This window comes from Cydia splendana, chromosome 4 (genome assembly GCF_910591565.1).
Source record: "Cydia splendana chromosome 4, ilCydSple1.2, whole genome shotgun sequence".
Lineage (NCBI taxonomy): Eukaryota > Metazoa > Arthropoda > Insecta > Lepidoptera > Tortricidae > Cydia > Cydia splendana.
The window spans coordinates 22,330,463-22,348,657 of NC_085963.1; the positions used below are offsets into that span (position 1 = coordinate 22,330,463).

Consider the following 18,195-nt stretch of genomic DNA (forward strand, 5'->3'; position numbering starts at 1 on the left):
TAGATATAAAAGATCGACTCACATTTGACCGTACCTGTATATTATAATAATCTCGATTTGTCTCTATTACTAAAGGCCCCTGTACACAATGGACCAGCGTGGGCCAGTCTGGGGGACGCATTTATGCGTTAGAGGGAGCAAGTGATATTGCTATCTCATTCTACCGCATGGCTGCGTTCCTTGGACTGGCCGGCGCTGGCCCATTGTGTACAGGGGCCTTAACAATTTGTTAGAAAGAGACACAGAATGTGATAACAGGCATTTTAAAAAATGAAGTAGAAGAATATTAAACGGGACAAATCTTGTCCTATGTTCAAGTATGCCAATATCACAGTAATTATCAGCATTTTCTAAATCACATGAATCAGACAATGCGGCATGCAGCCTTTTACCTTATCTGTGGAAAGGGTGTTCTGTCATTCTGGTGATTTAGCTGTCAGATTGTTTCGCTAATTTACTCACTTTGAAAACGCTCTGCCGAAGCTTTTGAGGCTTCCTTACAGCGCTAGAAGACTAGCCGTCTAAGTCGGCGGGTGCCGGCAGCTGTCGAGCGCCGAGCTGGCGCGCTGGAATGCGGCGGGGGATGGTAGCGCCATGAATAAACTGGTGTCGTGGTCTGAGGAAGACGAGGCGGTGGCGGCGACGAATTCGGACGCGACGGAGTGCAAGCGGGGTGCTGTAGAGCTGGGGTACTGGAGCGACCCTTATGTGCGCCTGTTCTCGCGCCCTCGCGCCGAGCGCAGGGCGCCGGAGATCCACCGTGGATACTATGCGCGGGTGCGCGCTGTAGAGATGTTCATCCATCAGTTTCTCGAGGTAATGCTGCACAAGTACAGCTCCTGCTTAACTTACATGTGATGTATATGTTCCCTTGAAAAGCAAGACATGTTTTGGATTCTTATCAGACATACTTATCCTTATCTATGTATGTGCATATTGTAATATTCTGTAAATTGTCACTGCCTTGCTAATAAGAATGGCCTTTGATATGTCATGAACGTATTTAATAATAGTACTTCATTAACAGATAATTAGTGTTGCTGTTACTTTCCAAACAGGAAATGGATATTATTTTATTATAACTATTATTATTTAATTGAAATAAATAAATAAATATTATAGGACATTTTTTACACAAATCGACTAAGCCCCACGGTTAAATGATTATTATGTTCTTCATTTTTGACTTTGTTCCTCATTTTTGACACTTTCATGACTTCATATTGTCCTAATTACACCTTTGTGCAATCTTGGCAAGGATGCAAGGACAGACACAAATATTTATTTGATGCTTTGAACGGAAAAACATTTATGTTGGGTTGCCTGTATTTATAACAGCATATTTTAGCATCTCACTTCTTGGCAAAGGCTTCCCCTCTCTTTCTCCACTCAATGTCATTTGTATTTTCCAACTATGTATTCCATAACACATAATGTTTGCTATAACAGCATTCCCTAAAATTTTCAGATAAACATGATATTATCTACTTACTTGACAGAAAAAAACTATAGTAGGATGCAGTTTAGCGAAAAGGATCCATCCTCTAAAATTTGTCATTTAAATGAATAACTTTTCCGTTTGACAGAAAGTTCAAAATTTACTAACAGATTTTTGTGGATTGGATCCTTTTCCCTAAACTACGTCCAGTACTAGAATCTATGTATGGATTCTTTGGAAATTTACTTGGAAATTGTTTGATTTTCCAGATATGACTGAAGTTCTGGTCCATAAAATAAATAATTTGTTCCCAAAGTATTTTACAGATGGTGCCAGCATAGCTTTGTCTGTCAATCCTTAGAATTGTGTCAAATTCTGGTTTTTTTATTTGGAATTTTATGCCCTTTAAGCCACATAGAAAAAAACTAGAGACATGGGAAAGCTATGATGGCGCCTAGGCTATCTATGCAAACGTTTAACAGTTGCCAACCCCATTTATTTACATAATTTAACTGCGCACAATATTTACATGTATTTGTTACTTACAGCGATGTGACAGCAAGTGCCAAGTGCTGAACCTCGGCTGTGGCTTCGACACACTATTCTGGAGACTCCGTGACGTCACACAGGCAGTCGGTAACTTCATTGAGCTGGACTTTCCTACGGTCACCGCCAAGAAGTGCCAGATTATAAAGCGAAATAAGCAGCTGCTAGAGAAAATCACTAATGAAGGTAGGTGAAGTCATAGTCTAATAAAACATGGTCCCCATGGTTCCCAGAGTGACACAAGCCTACGTCACAATAACATTGCCACTTTGTATAGCGCTATAGCATATTATCATATAGCGCTGTCGCATGATGACGTAGGCTTGTGTCAGTCAGGTGACCTAGAAAAGACGGCAAGAGAGTACCAGGCGGAGTATATTATTATACCATGGGTGAAGTATTTCTTTTTTTATGATATAAGAGGCAAACAAGCAGACAAATCGCCTGATGGTGAGCGATTACCGCCATGCCCGCAACACCAGAGAGAGAGTACTTGCGTTGCCGGTTTTTGAGATGGGAATTCCTGTTAAATAGCATTTTGTTCCTTAAGAAAAAGAAGTAGAAAGTGAAACTTTTAAATGTGAAAGATGGTAAGGCTTTTTTCTATCAATTGTTAATGGCATTTTGTTTTCTGCAGTTGGTTCTTTTTTGTTAAAAGTTTTTGGAGACCAAAAAAAAAAATATTTTTATTGAATAGTGTGTATGCAGTTTAATGTGCAACCAACAATGTTTATATCTTCCGTAGACGGCGAAGTAGCCATCCGCGCCGGCGGCGCCGACTTGCACGCCGATGGCTACCACCTGTGCGGCGTGGACCTGCGCGACGAGCCCGGCGTGCTGCGCGCCCTCACCGCCGCCGGCGCGCGACCAGACGCGCCGACACTAGTGCTAGCTGAATGCGTGCTGGTGTATCTCAGGGAGGATGCAGCTAACAGGTATCGTAACGTCTTTAAAATGTCGTGGCTAACCATATTGAGAATGATAGCGGAAAAACCAGACTGTCCCATAATGCTCCACTGTGAGGCCATATGAGCGCCGATAGGCACTTAGCCGGCGGCGGCGCGCCGGTCAAATTCGCTCGGCGGCGGCGGCGAATCGGCGGCGTGGCCTTGAAACATCTTTGATTAATGAAAAAAGAATTCAAACCAAAATTTGTTTATTTGTTTATTTGTTTATTTGTTGCATACAATTAACACTTACAGTTCAACCTTACGTGCTAATTGGAATTACATTACTTAATAGCTAGCAACATGCATTATTCGAATAAATAAGTGAGTGAATATATTATAAGTAACTACATTCGATTTAAATCTATAACACATTACTGACATTACATTAGGAGTATGACGTTATTACATAAAAGAGATCAAGGGAGTAAAATAATTGATTAAATGTCATTGAAGGATAATTAAACCGTGGGATTGCAATAATTAATTAAATGTCATGTATATAAATAAATCAAGGAATTGCAATAATTAATTAAATGTCATGGATATAAATAAATCGAGGAATTACAATTATAGTACAAAGTCATAAAAATACAAATTCGGGTAAAGTCAAGCAGCACAATATGGGCAATTTATTAAAATTAAAATTAAGTCAGTCGTACATAAGCAATGTCAAATATTTCCAGCGAATACTTATTATAGCATATTAGGTAATGGAGCTAGTGGTAACGATTGATTCGATGTACCGATTTGATGCGCCTAGAAATTTAGACTCCGTCGTGAAAAAAATATCTAGGTCGTTATCGCTGTCCAAGATGTTGTTAAGCAACGTTAAAGCCTGGTGAAGAGGGGACGTAGCAAGCAGGCGCGTCCGACCTGGAGGTACAGCAAAGAGACCACGGCTACGGGGCCGTAGCTGTTTCGCGGAGAGACGGGGAACCCGCAGGCTTATTTGTAGTAATAATGGTGGGTTTGTTACTTGTCCCCGAATTAATTGAAAAAAATATTTTATTAAGTACATATTTCTGCGTGACTCTAAGGATATATAATCTACCATACCTAAAACGAATAGGGTGGGATAAAGAAGGGGATAAAAGCCATATAACTTCTTATAGAGGAACCTTATGAATGATTTTTGGACTTTCTCTATTAGAACCGTGTACTGTTTTTCATGGGGACTCCAAATAACTGCGTTTGTTTCTAGTTTACTTCGAACGAAGGCGTTATAGAGTACAGTCATAGCATGCTTATTATTAAATAGTTTCGCTTGACGCATGACGAATCCCAGGCATCTGCGGGCTTCGTTACAGGTTATTGTAATGTGGTTATTAAATGTGAGCTGAGTATCAAACCATGTTCCTAAGTCTTTAATTTCATTGACGCGTTTCAAAGGCTTGCCCTCTATGACGTAAGGATGGGTTATAGGGAGTCGAGCTCGCGTGTATGTGATAAAAATTTTACCGTAAAACATGTTTTTGCTGTAAGGAAGTTATAAAATAAGTGCATTTTTTAATTTTAAGGATAATTTATTGAATAAAGGTACGGTAAAAAAAATTATATAGTATAAACGGTATCGTGCGGCATCAGAGGCGGTCTTAATCTTGGCGGGAAAATCTTTGTGAGACCCTTATCTTTTGTGCTAAGTAAAAAGTAGTGGATTCACTGTATCAGGGAAACGTCTTGACGACAGTCCAAAGAGCCGAAGTGAGGAAAATCAAGCTCCGTCATTAACCAATATCAACCCAACAAAACCGATTTATGTCAAAAAGTGAGGCCCAAGGTCGAGCTCCACCTAGTGAGAGTAGTGAGCTGCCGGTAAACATACAGCTTATAATCGAACGCCAAGTGTGAGCTTGGCAGACGGCCGAATGCCTGGAGTACCGATTGCGGCGCGCTTCTGTGCCAGGCCGAAGGCCAAGCTGCAAGAGAGCAGATCGAGCTTGGAATTGAATTAGTGGTCCAGTGTAAGCAAGTCCGAAGACCGATAAAGACCGAGGCCACAGTGTTAAAGACCTTGAGCTTTCCTGTAGGCGCATTCGTGCGAGGCCAAGGGCCGTGCTGCAGTGGAGCTAAGATTGGACAAGAACCAATGGCCAAGCATTTTAAAAGCGAGGCCGATAGTTGAGCTTTGAATAGGGCTAAAGACTTGGAGATTCATATAGCGGCTTACTTTCATGCGAGTGATGCGATACCAAAGATTGAGCTGCGAGAGAGCAAACCTTGAAATTTGAACAATAGCAAAGTTTAAATGAGACCCGATTCCGTTTCCGACGCCCTTCCGTACGAAGCCAACGGCCGGACCTTTGGACGTGAAAACGCTTAATATCTTGAAAAAAAAAACCCTTTTTACACCTAATAAAGATTCAACCATGCTTGCAATGGTTAAACTCGCGGTGAATGACGGATGAGCTAACCAGCTGACAAAATTAGTAATTTTGTTGCCGTGGTCTACCAGACAGAAAAGTTTGAATTTACCATCGATATTTTTGAATTATATGGACCTAAAATACCTTTTAAATGTCTATAAGCTATTTCGGAGTGGCGCCGTTAAAGATCTAAACTAGATAAAATATATATAATCTGATTCTGAAAGTAGTAGTATCTAACAAGGTCACGCCGATGCCACGCCGATAGCGCAGCGTCGGCGGCGGCGGCGCGAAAATTTAGTCGGCGGCGGCGGCGCGCCGGCGCGGCGCTCATATCTATGTGAGGGACTACATTCGCCTACAAGTGTGATACAGTGGTAGCAAAAATTAAGAGTTTGGCTACCACTGTGTTGTATCTATTTGTCAATTTTAATGTGTATATGTTGTGTTTATGTGTATTTCTTGTATGTTTATTGTAGTGTATAGCTATCTGTGTAAATCACATGAAATAAATAATTTTGAAATTTGAAATATGACGCGATTCAGTATGCTCATATTGCCGAAACGATTTTTAGAATAATTCTACCAAATATAATATGTTGTGTTGAGAATTTGAAAAAAATTTACAAAATTAGACTTTTGAATTTTTTTTGGCAAAAGGACGGAATACCGGGTTATGGGGGCGAAGTGTCTAAAAAACTCATTTCCTACCAGCCTCTCCGGATTCCCTACAAATTATTTGTGATGCGTCGTCACTCCTGTTTGCCATAAGTTACCCAAACCTTGAAATTTGAGTGGTCCTGTATGGCTAAGACGGTCGGCTCTTTATCATTTGTCATGCCGGCACTTTCTAACAAATATATAAGTGCGAAAGTGACGCATGGCAAGTTACCATGGTGACCATGTTACCGCTTCTGATCAGACTTACTCTTCTCTACAGATTACTCCGACTTCTGGCGCAGCAGTTCCCAAAGCAGGTGCTCGTGGTGTATGAACAGTGCAACCTAGACGACAAGGCAAGTTATCAAGAATAATGTTTCAGTTTTATCTCTTCGACTGCCAAAGCAATTAGCTGGATTAGGAAGCTGAAGTGGCAGGGGCACCGCTAACCGTTGGGGTAGACGAGTTCTCGAGTGGAGACCGCGCATCGGCAAACGTAGGGCGCCCTCAAACTAGATGGAGCGATGACTTTCGCAAGGCGACTGGCAAGAGCTGGATTAGAGTTGCCGCAAATTGTGTTTAATGGCGTGCCTATGTCCAGCAGTGATGATGATGATGACGGCTAAAGACGTCAACTGATGTTCGCGGCTACAGTCTATTATCAACCTTCATGCAATCTGATAAGGAGTATCAGGAGTCAGGAGCGCTGGTAGCTTAGTAGTAAGAGCGTGCGACTTTCGATCGTAGCTTGCGGGTTCAAAGCCCGGCTCGTACCAATGAGTTTTTTGGAACTTATGTACGATATCATTTGTGATGCAATTTTTTCGTGAAAAAACTCATTGAAAGTCAGTTAAAAATAATTGCTCAAATATTATAGTTCACTAAAGTATTGTATAATGAAAATTATACAAAGTTTAGTCCAGAACGCCATGAAGAATGTGTTTTATGGATTAAGAATATTATGTATAAGGTAAGGTGGGTAAGACTAATAGTCCGGTGGCCGGCTGCATGAAACAAACCTTATCAAAAAATAGAATATACCTACCCTGTAGAGGTACCTGACATTTAGTAGCTTCCAACGCACTTGGTCGGCCTAGGCTTAACCTGGCAGATATTGTACAAATGGCAAAAACGTTGGACAAAAATTCATCAAAAAAAACCTCATCGAAAAATAGAATGAAACTTGTATGGTAGTATACCTGACCTTGAGGACAGTAAAAAAAAAGTGGTCGGCCTCACCTTAGCCTGGCAGTTTTTGCAGTCCGACCAGATTTATTGGGTCACGTGAGAGCTACAATTTACCTCATCGAAAAATAGAATGAAACAAACGGATTATAATAGCTAAAATAAGCCTGTTGACGTATGTCTTGGTCGGCCTCACCTTAACCTGGCAGTTTTTGCAGTCCGACCAAATTTATAAAAAAATCATCAAAAATTTTTTATCGAAAAATCGTATGAAACTGGTATGGTACGATGGCTGCCTTTGAGGACAGTAAAAGAAAAGTGGTCGGCCAAATCCTGTGTTGGCAGGTTCCTGTGTCCGACCAATTTTGTGGTACCACGTGAGAGCTACAATTTTACCTCATCGAAAAATAGAATGAAACAAACGGATTATAATAGCTAAAATAAGCCTGTTGACGTATATCTTGGTCGGCCTCACCTTAACCTGGCAGTTTTTGCAGTCCGACCAAATTTATAAAAAAAACATCAAAAATTTTTTATCGAAAAATCGTATGAAACTTGTATGGTACGATAGCTGCCTTTGAGGACAGTAAAAAAAAAGTGGTTGGCCAAATCTTGTGTTGGCAGGTTCCTGTGTCCGACCAATTTTGTGGTACCACGTGAGAGCTACAATTTACCTCATCGAAAAATAGAATGAAACAAACGGATTATAATAGCTAAAATAAGCCTGTTGACGTATGTCTTGGTCGGCCTCACCTTAACCTGGCAGTTTTTGCAGTCCGACCAAATTTATACAAAAATCATCAAAAAATTTTTATCGCAAAATCGTATGAAACTTGTATGGTACAATAGCTGCCTTTGAGGACAGTAAAAAAAAAGTGGTTGGCCAAATCCTGTGTTGGCAGGTTCCTGTGTCCGACCAATTTTGTGGTACCACGTGAGAGCTACAATTTACCTCATCGAAAAATAGAATGAAACAAACGGATTATAACAGCTAAAATAAGCCTGTTGACATATGTCTTGGTCGGCCTCACCTTAGCCAGGCAGTTTTTGCAGTCCGACCAAATTTATAAAAAAAACATCCAAATTTTTTTATCGAAAAATCGTATGAAACTTGTATGGTACGATAGCTGCCTTTGAGGACAGTAAAAAAAAAGTGGTTGGCCAAATCTTGTGTTGGCAGGTTCCTGTGTCCGACCAATTTTGTGGTACCACGTGAGAGCTACAATTTACCTCATCGAAAAATAGAATGAAACAAACGGATTATAATAGCTAAAATAAGCCTGTTGACGTATGTCTTGGTCGGCCTCACCTTAACCTGGCAGTTTTTGCAGTCCGACCAAATTTATACAAAAATCATCAAAATTTTTTTATCGCAAAATCGTATGAAACTTGTATGGTACAATAGCTGCCTTTGAGGACAGTAAAAAAAAAGTGGTCGGCCAAATCCTGTGTTGGCAGGTTCCTGTGTCCGACCAATTTTGTGGTACCACGTGAGAGCTACAATTTACCTCATCGAAAAATAGAATGAAACAAACGGATTATAATAGCTAAAATAAGCCTGTTGACATATGTCTTGGTCGGCCTCACCTTAGCCAGGCAGTTTTTGCAGTCCGACCACATTAAAATAAAGAATAATAATTTCTATATTGAAAATATGGTTTCTTCGCAGCTTGAACTTAACTTAATAATGCTAACTGAAAAAAGTCATAAGTAAATGAGTCCATGGAGGTCTTAGAGGGCTTTAAAAAAAGAAAACATTCAGTTCAAATTTTATTCATAAATCAATCTAATATCTAAATAACGTTTTCTAACTACTGACGTGGTTTCAGAGTAACACTTACGTTGAGATGATGTCTCACAGATGTCAAAAATAAAAAGGTTTTCATCGATTTTTGACAAGTTTTGAATCGTATATCCTACTTTTCCACTACAGATAGAATGAGGAGGCATAACTGACATTTTATCACGCCAGGTGGCGCCTCCATAGTGGAGTTGCTGTCACTGTCAAATCACATACATTGTTTCCAATAAATTGTAAACATTCTCCTTTTTTAACCGACTTCCAAATCCCAAAGGAGAAGGTTATCAATTCGGTTGTATGTTTTTTTTTCTCCACAATACTGCAATAGTGTGCGACAAATTGTGGAAATATACCTATAGGATCTCCCTTTTTTTCCAAGGACCCGATATGCATAAATCGGTGAGAAAAATCTTTGAGTACCAAAAACTAAGGCAAATGACAAAGACCGTTTGTGTAGGCTGCATTTTAAGGAAGATAAATATTTTGGAAAGAGTAAATACACAGGTAAGCTGAGTTTTAACGAAGTAGTACATAATTTAGGGCATAATGGCTTGGCCACACATGCTGTATTCCATACCCATCATGACTTTGTGTACCTATCTGATGGGCGGGCGTATATGAAACGCCTTCTTGTACATGCAGGTGATCCAGGTTTTTTTTTTTTTTTTTTTTTTTATATACACCCAAGCTTAGTTTTCAATCGAACACTTGTAATATAAGAGGAAAAACTGCACGTGAGCCTTCCAAAATTTTAATAAACGGTAAAATACACAAGATAACCTCACATATATTAAGTGATTATCTTTGCATCAAATCAGCCTTTTTTCCATCAACTGTATCATTTCTCCTTCGAAGCTCGGTTTGTAGAAAAGAAATTCCCACCTTTTACCAGTGGTAACTACTGGGAATAAAAATTCCCAGTAGGTACCACCAAACCGAGTTGGTGGTAACTACTAGGAATTTTTTTTCCCAGTAGTTACCAGTGGTAAAAGGTGGGAAAATAATTCCCAGTAGTTACCACTGATAAGAACCTGGTGGTAACTAGTGGGAATAACCCTTTTATTGTTAATAATTACTGTTAATCATAATCATCTTCGGAGTCGAAGTCTGACGAACTTTCCCCAGACTCCGACTTATCTATTGTTATTTCTTCGACTCGCAAAGGCGTTATGTGTCCTTCAAACCATTTGATCTTATACATTTCATCTCTTAATGTCCAGCCACAATGTGTTGCATCAAATTTGATGCCAGTGGATTCTGCCGCACACTGCCACATTGAATTTATGAAAGCCGTCCGTAACAAGCCATACGTCAATAGGTTTATTTTAGCTGTTATAATCCGTTTTTTTTTCATCCTATTTTCGATGAGGTAAATTGTAGCTGTCACGTGGTACCACAAATTTGGCCGGACTGCAAAAACTGCCAGGCTACGGTGAGGCCGACCAAGCCATACGTCAACATGTTTATTTTAGGTATTATAATCCGTTTGTTACATTCTATTTTTCGATGAGGTAAATTGTAGCTCTCACGTGGTACCACAAAATTGGTCGGACACAGGAACCTGCCAACACAGGATTTGGCTGACCACTTTTTTTTTACTGTCCTCAAAGGCAGCTATCGTACCATACAAGTTTCATACGATTTTTCGATAAAAAAATTGTTTGATGATTTTTTTATAAATTTGGTCGGACTGCAAAAACTGCCCGGTTAAGGTGAGGCCGACCAAGACATACGTCAACAGGCTTATTTTAGCTATTATAATCCGTTTGTTTCATTCTATTTTTCGATGAGGTAAATTGTAGCTCTCACGTGGTACCACAAAATTGGTCGGACACAGGAACCTGCCAACACAGGATTTGGCCAACCACTTTTTTTTTACTGACCTCAAAGGCAGCTATCGTACCATACAAGTTTCATACGATTTTTTTATAAAAAAATTTTGATTATTTTTTTATAAATTTGGTCGGACTGCAAAAACTGCCAGGTTAAGGTGAGGCCGACCAAGACATAAGTCAACAGGCTTATTTTAGCTATTATAATCCGTTTGTTTCATTCTGTTTTTCGATGAGGTAAATTGTAGCTCTCACGTGGTACCACAAAATTGGTCGGACACAGGAACCTGCCAACACAGGATTTGGCCAACCACTTTTTTTTACTGTCCTCAAAGGCAGCTATCGTACCATACAAGTTTCATACGATTTTTCGATAAAAAAAATTTGATGTTTTTTTTATAAATTTGGTCGGATTGCAAAAACTGCCAGGTTAAGGTGAGGCCGACCAAGACATACGTCAACAGGCTTATTTTAGCTATTATAATCCGTTTGTTTCATTCTATTTTTCGATGAGGTAAAATTGTAGCTCTCACGTGGTACCACAAAATTGGTCGGACACAGGAACCTGCCAACACAGGATTTGGCCGACCACTTTTTTTTTACTGTCCTCATAGGCAGCCATCGTACCATACCAGTTTCATACGATTTTTCGATAAAAAATTTTTGATGATTTTTTTATAAATTTGGTCGGACTGCAAAAACTGCCAGGTTAAGGTGAGGCCGACCAAGACATACGTCAACAGGCTTATTTTAGCTATTATAATCCGTTTGTTTCATTCTATTTTTCGATGAGGTAAATTGTAGCTCTCACGTGACCCAATAAATCTGGTCGGACTGCAAAAACTGCCAGGCTAAGGTGAGGCCGACCAATTTTTTTTTACTTTCCTCAAGGTCAGGTATCCTACCATACAAGTTTCATTCTATTTTTCGATGAGGTTTTTTTTGATGAATTTTTGTCCAACGTTTTTGCCATTTGTACAAAATCTGCCAGGTTAAGCCTAGGCCGACCAAGTGCGTTGGAAGCTACTAAATGTCAGGTACCTCTACAGGGTAGGTATATTCTATTTTTTGATGAGGTTTGTTTCATGCAGCCGGCCACCGGACTATAACAAAGTTTATTTTGCTCGGGCCAAGACAGACAGTATGAGTAATTCCATACAAGCGATATTCTTATCTTATCCTTACCTTAGGTGCTGCAGTTTATTTCACAGCCCTAAATTAAAAATTGAAATTCAAATAGTAGTAGGGGAGCCCACGATACTAAATCGGGGTTTACTCGAGCGTCATACAGACTTATTGGAATCGAAATATTAGATGATAATAAGAAAAAAAAGTTATATAAAGTTTTTTTTCCAGCGAGCCGGAAAGCGTCTACAATTTTTTTAAATTTCGGGAGGTTGGTGGAGGGTTAACAAATCGTTAAGCAGTTTGTGGGTTTGGTCGTTTTTGTCCACGTTAATGCTATATTTTTTCTATAACTTAATATAACACTTATTTGTAGGCATTTTCTTAATCTGACGAACACAAGTTTGACGCCTAATTTTTACATTGTAACCGTCAGATTAAGGAAATACGTGCAAATAATTATCAGATTTAGTAATAGCATAATTATAGCGTTAATTTGGACTAATATGACCAAATCCACAATCTGCCTAACAATTTGTTGAACCCCCCCACCAACCAAGGGCTCAACATAGATGGCTAAAAGGGGTAAAGGTAGACTACACGGGGTAGCAAGATATCATTCATATCTTAATCTGACGCGCTCGAGTAAACACAAAAATCCCCTCTCGGGCTCCCCTACCATAGAAAAAACAATGAGAATAATTGGTATACGCAGTTCGGCGAGGTGATGATCCGCAACCTGGTGGCGCGCGGCTGCGGCGAGGTGGGCGCGCGGCACATGGACGCGCCGGGCGCCGCCGCCGCGCGCCTGCGCGCCGCCGGCTACGACGCCGCCAAGGGCTGGGACATGGACACGGTGCGTACCACCGGCACGAGAGATAGTGGGCCAAGTGACCTAGTGATAAGGTTCGTTCGCGATTGATATGGAACCTGGCAACTTGGTCGCGCGGATAATTTATTCCATAAGTATTATTTTGTATTGTTTACAATCTTTTAACATCAAACTGGGTAACCAATTTTTACTCGTATAGCCTAGATACTAAAGTGGCAGTTGGAACTGCTATTTTAGAACCCGAGATAATATAAAAACACAATTTAGGTAGGTATGGGTATTTCTTGTAGTAGCTAATGAACAATGATTTTAGTAGTAGTAGTAAACTCTTTATTGTACAAAAAGGCATATTAAAAATAACATACAATTAGCAAGAAGTACAAAGGCGAACTTATCCCTTTGAGTTTTGATTTTGATTGGTCGATATAATTATTAGGTACTACTGTTGATTAAAAAAAAAAAATGCATCTTTACAGGTATGGCGCTCGCTAAGCGAAGAAGAGCGCGCCCGCGTCGAAGCCCTAGAACCATTGGACGAGTGTGAACTACTACAACAATTACACGCGCACTATGCGCTTACTGTCGCCTCCCGAGGCGATCTGTTCGCCGACATAGACCTTAACGCGTAGACCTGGACTTGACCTGCAATAGCTACACGTGCACTACGCGCTCACTGTCACCTCCCGAGGCTTGTTTGCCGATATCGACCTTAACGCGTAGACCTGGACTTGACCTGCAATAGTTAATTGCGCATTACGGGCTCACTGTCACCTCCCGAGGCTTGTTTGCCGATATCGACCTTAACGCGTAGACCTGGACTTGACCTACAACAGTTACACACGCACTACGCGCTCACTGTTGCCTCCCGAGGCGATTTGATTGCTCATATCGACCTTAACGCGTAGAGCTGGACTTGACCTGCAATAGTTACACGCGCAATACACGCTCACTGTCACCTCCTGAGGCAATTTGATTGCTCATATCGACCTTAACGCGTAGACCTGGATTTGACTTGCAACAGTTACACGCGCACTACGCGCTCACTGTTGCCTCCCGAGGCTTGTTTGCTGATATCGACCTTAACGCGTAGACCTGGACTTACCTGCAATAGTAACACACGCACTGTGCGCTCACTGTTGCCTCCCGAGGCAATTTGTTTGCCTATATTCCTAAGTCATTAGACTTTAGAGGCATCATTGTATGAAGGCGGCGGCAGCATGACGATTAGAGCGCATACACACTACCAAATTTTAACCCGAGAAAATACAATCTGAATAAGTCGTACAATGTGTAGACATTCTGAACCTTATCACAAATTAATAAGGTACTAAATGTTGAAATAGGAGGGTCAATTATTTTGCGACTTAAATTTGTATATTTTGACGGAATGTTAGTAAATATTTTTATACTGGGATAGTTTTGTTAATAACGATATTTTTTTACATAGCTTATTGATATTTTCTCGGGTGCATGCTCTAAATTTTCCCTATTCCCTATTTCACGACTTGAGACTCGACATCTAAACCTACTCGTCCTTCTATTACACACTATCTCTTTCTGTACACTACAGTTCAAGAGAGACAGTGTCTATAGAGTTGTGTTGTGTATAAATACCGCGAACGCGGCTCCTCGTGTGATGTTTTACCTCGTTTGGTATTTTATTTAACTAATTGTATTTTCTTACTTAAACTTGCAATCGTACGAATCGTGCCAATTTGATCGGGCCGTTTACATGTTCTCTTACTGCCGAATTTTAGGTTAGGCCCCTCATACACAGATTTACTTATTTAAGTATCACATTATATCATCCTACATTTTAAATGTATAATTATAGTTGTCGATGATTCATGTGTATTTGCTAAATCTATTGTCAAAATTCTATCGTGTGCGGGGGCGGCATAATCTAGCCAACAGTACTTAAATTTGAAAACCCGGTCGAATAGGGCTTTAAATGTAATTGTACTTGTAATCTTGGAACGCCAAGACAGTAGCGTAAGATAAATATCCATATCAAAAATCGAAATTGTATGTTACTAACAGACTAAACTGTCGGGTAGTCGGGGTAAATGAAAATGGCTGAAGATGTACATACAATAATTTACAAGTACTCTCTAATGCCCACCTCATGCATACCTCACAAATTCACCTCTAAAAACAATATAAATTATTATTAATATCGTATTGCCGCGCGAAGCAGTTCGGTCGGTGGAGACGTGCCTCGCCCGAGGCAATGCGACCTATTTGACGTCTTTTGGTGGTCAAAAGGTTAACGATAATAGTGAAAATACTTTCTGAAGACATGCCGGATACTAAACTAATTTATTGACATCATCAGCAATTTCTATAGACCCGGACTATACGCCCACTTAAAAACTGTCCACAAAAAAGTAAATTGTGTAGTTAAGAATTTGAAGCACTGTAATTACCATGTCGATTGTGATGCCGGTCAGATTAGCACTAGGCCAACTATTATATAATCTGTGACTAGGCTAGAAAGTTGAATCAAAGATGTAATATTTATATCAACATACAGGTCACAACATAGTCAAAAATGGTTTAGAAAGACGCATAAATACAGGGTCTTAATCAATCTCATTTTCCATCCGCGCCGAAGCAATCGATTGCCAATCTAGTCAGATTGTACGTAAAATTGTATTGTCTGGAAGGGTATTACCACAAACTACTAAGAAGATACTACGGTATTACTATTTCGATATAGATAGTAATAGATTTTTTTTTTTACATTTCAACACCATAAATCACAGTATTTTTGGTTCAACTTTCATCTCCGGTTGACATTTTATTCTAATGTACCAGTGTGATGTCGCTTCATCGACTGCGTCTCTTTCTAGCGAGTATGTAAGTGCGAGAGGGACGAATGCCTTATGTGCAAATACTCTCTGTACTTGTTCAAAAGGTACCACTTTTCAATATATATATTTTTGCTTTGTGCTAGTAGTGTCTTGTGTCACTGAATATTGGTACCTTTTGGTTAAAATTTACATAGCTATCGCATTATACAGAGAGGCCACACACATATATGAAACTATCTTAACTATCAACGTAATTTAAATTCATAATTTTTGTAAACTGAAAATGTCATATACTAAATAAAGGGCTTCTTCAACTTTCGTGGCGATCGCCATAACTTCCACGCCAACCGGTCACTCTCGAGTATATGCAATCTTTGAAATACCACTAATAATATAATACTTAGGCGCCATAATTCTTATATTCATACTATACTCTGTATCTTTAGGTACTTAAATAAAAATAAACAAATAATTTGTACATTTTCGGGTAGTTATAACATTTATTGATTAACTAACCTAATACAAAACCGCCTGGATCTGTCACTGAACGACCTGCCTTTAACCTACATTATTTGATCATGTAATGTTTTCATCTACCCTCAACTCGCTTAAGAAGCCATTTGAGGGTAGATTTTGTTTACTATTTTTTAAATCCCTAAAGATACAGCCTATAGTTAGAGTTAGACCAAAAAAAGGAAGTGTTATTATTTGTACGTCATAATTTCATACAAGTTTGTTGTTTAAAATATCACTTGCACTGCATGTGCTATCAAAATCGTTGCAGACTTATATTGGTCTAACTCTATATCCGTGTGTATACCATTTATTATTTCGTGTCACTCGCCTCTCTCTAAACTGCGAGAGCTATATTAGTCAAAAGCAAGGGTGATATGATATGAGCGGCCGCTATGGCGGCACCGTAGGCGGTAATTCAGTAGGTGTAAATTGTCGAAAACGCGCCGCGCGAGCTGTTTCTGTCTCACTCTTACTTATGTAACAGAGTGCGATGGGTAGCTGATGAGCAATAAATTGATATGAGTGTAATGCCCGCAACACACTTCGCTGTGTATTGTTTGAAAGTGTTAATTTAAATTAAAAAATTACAGAGTCATCATACCAAAAGAAAAACAGTAGTCCGACAAGAAATTGTAGAAAATTATTGAGGGCGTCACTTCGTAACTGTCACATTTTTGACGTAAAATGCTTAAACATGGCAACAATTTAGTATGGATTTTTTAGTTCCATTTCCATTTTATTTAATTTCAACTATTTTATGTCGCACTATATTTCAAATATGTATTAAAATCTAAAACAAACACGTACCTACATAATATTTACAGTAAAATTATACATTTTGCGTTTGCGTCAAATCCGGTAGTTCTGATTTTTTGCAGACTTGTTTATGATGTTGGCCCAATGAATAATCCAAGTTTGTGACCTCGAGCGCCGAACGCAACTTTGTCAAAAATCGAGTAAACCGCATTTTTTTTTAGATTTGGGCGATTATAACCCTAAAGTACTAGTTTTTGATAGTAACTTCCTAGGGCGTTTTTAAAGTTGACAGGGTTGACAAAGTTGCGTTCGGCGCTCGAAGTCACAAACTTGGATTATTCATTGGGCCAACATCATAAACAAGTCTGCAAAAAATCAGAACTACCGGATTTGACGCAAAAGAGCCAGGTTACAAAATTCGACAAAGTTACTGGATTAGCATATAATGTAAAAAAAAAAATTACCTTAAGATTTTAAGTAGTTTGACTGCATAATTAATGATACAACAATTTTAAATGAGTTTACCCGAAGTAATTTCTATTACTTATAATTTTTAATTTACAAGGCGAGAGAAAATTGTCACGGCAACTTGTTTTTATTTTTTTTTACTTTATAATTTTTTTAACAAATCATCTGCTGAAAGGACGTACGAAATTCAGTTAACCCTTTACCAGGCTGAGGGATACATATTTCCCACATACGTCACTTTAAACAAGTGTTCTATTTTCGATAAGTAAGACTGACATTCGATTGTCATTTTCAAACTGTCAGCCTGGTAAAGGGTTAACCTTTCGAGACCCCCTTGACATTATTGCAGTTTTAAATTTAGAACCTTGTATTTTATTTTAATTCAAAATGCGATTTGGATGCTGGCTACCCAGGGAGCCGATGGGTCTCCAAAGGTTAAACGCTTGCGTTATCGCGCGCGGCGTGTCATTGTAAACCATATCGGAATACACGAAGGTTGATATTGTGCTACACCCGCACGCATTAGCTCCCGTCTTTAGCGGTGAAAGTGTTAACAGTAGACGATGGTACGTATTTATTTGCGCTGTTGCCAGCTCGCGCGGCCGTTTGTTATCACAACACTATTTTAGTTGGTTTTATTATTACTTATTACGTAATGTATAAGTGTTAAAATATTTATTTATGGTATAAATGCAATATTAACGCAGCTGTTTGTTTCATTTCTTGTTTCAATCGTTCTAAGTGAGATGTCGATAGTTATTAAAACGAGATTTATTTTACTGAAATTTTATTCTGCTTAATATTACCTTATGAATTACAATATTCACTCAAACTTTGTCAAGGAAAGTTATTTTATCGATGAAGTTATAAAAGTAATGTAGAATTCGTCATAACTCTTCAGTGGTAGAAT

At 39.2% G+C, this 18,195-nt stretch overlaps 1 protein-coding gene across 1 annotated transcript; it reads left to right on the forward strand.

The window, feature by feature from the left end:
* Window positions 1-412: 412 nt before the first annotated feature.
* On the forward strand, window positions 413-17,991 carry LOC134790232 (leucine carboxyl methyltransferase 1). The gene is made up of 6 exons (XM_063761066.1): window positions 413-816; window positions 1,987-2,170; window positions 2,730-2,919; window positions 6,238-6,313; window positions 12,616-12,756; window positions 13,209-17,991. The coding sequence occupies exons 1-6, from the start codon at window positions 595-597 to the stop codon at window positions 13,359-13,361; spliced, it is 966 nt and encodes a 321-aa protein (XP_063617136.1). The 5' UTR covers window positions 413-594; the 3' UTR covers window positions 13,362-17,991.
* The last annotated feature ends 204 nt before the right edge of the window (window positions 17,992-18,195 follow it).

Coding starts and splice junctions, on each gene's coding strand:
- LOC134790232 (XM_063761066.1), top strand. CDS start 595: ATGAATAAACTGGTGTCGTGGTCTGAGGAAGACGAGGCGGTGGCGGCG. Junction 2,171..2,729: donor AGAGAAAATCACTAATGAAG/GTAGGTGAAGTC, acceptor TATCTTCCGTAG/ACGGCGAAGTAGCCATCCGC. Junction 12,757..13,208: donor AGGGCTGGGACATGGACACG/GTGCGTACCACC, acceptor GCATCTTTACAG/GTATGGCGCTCGCTAAGCGA.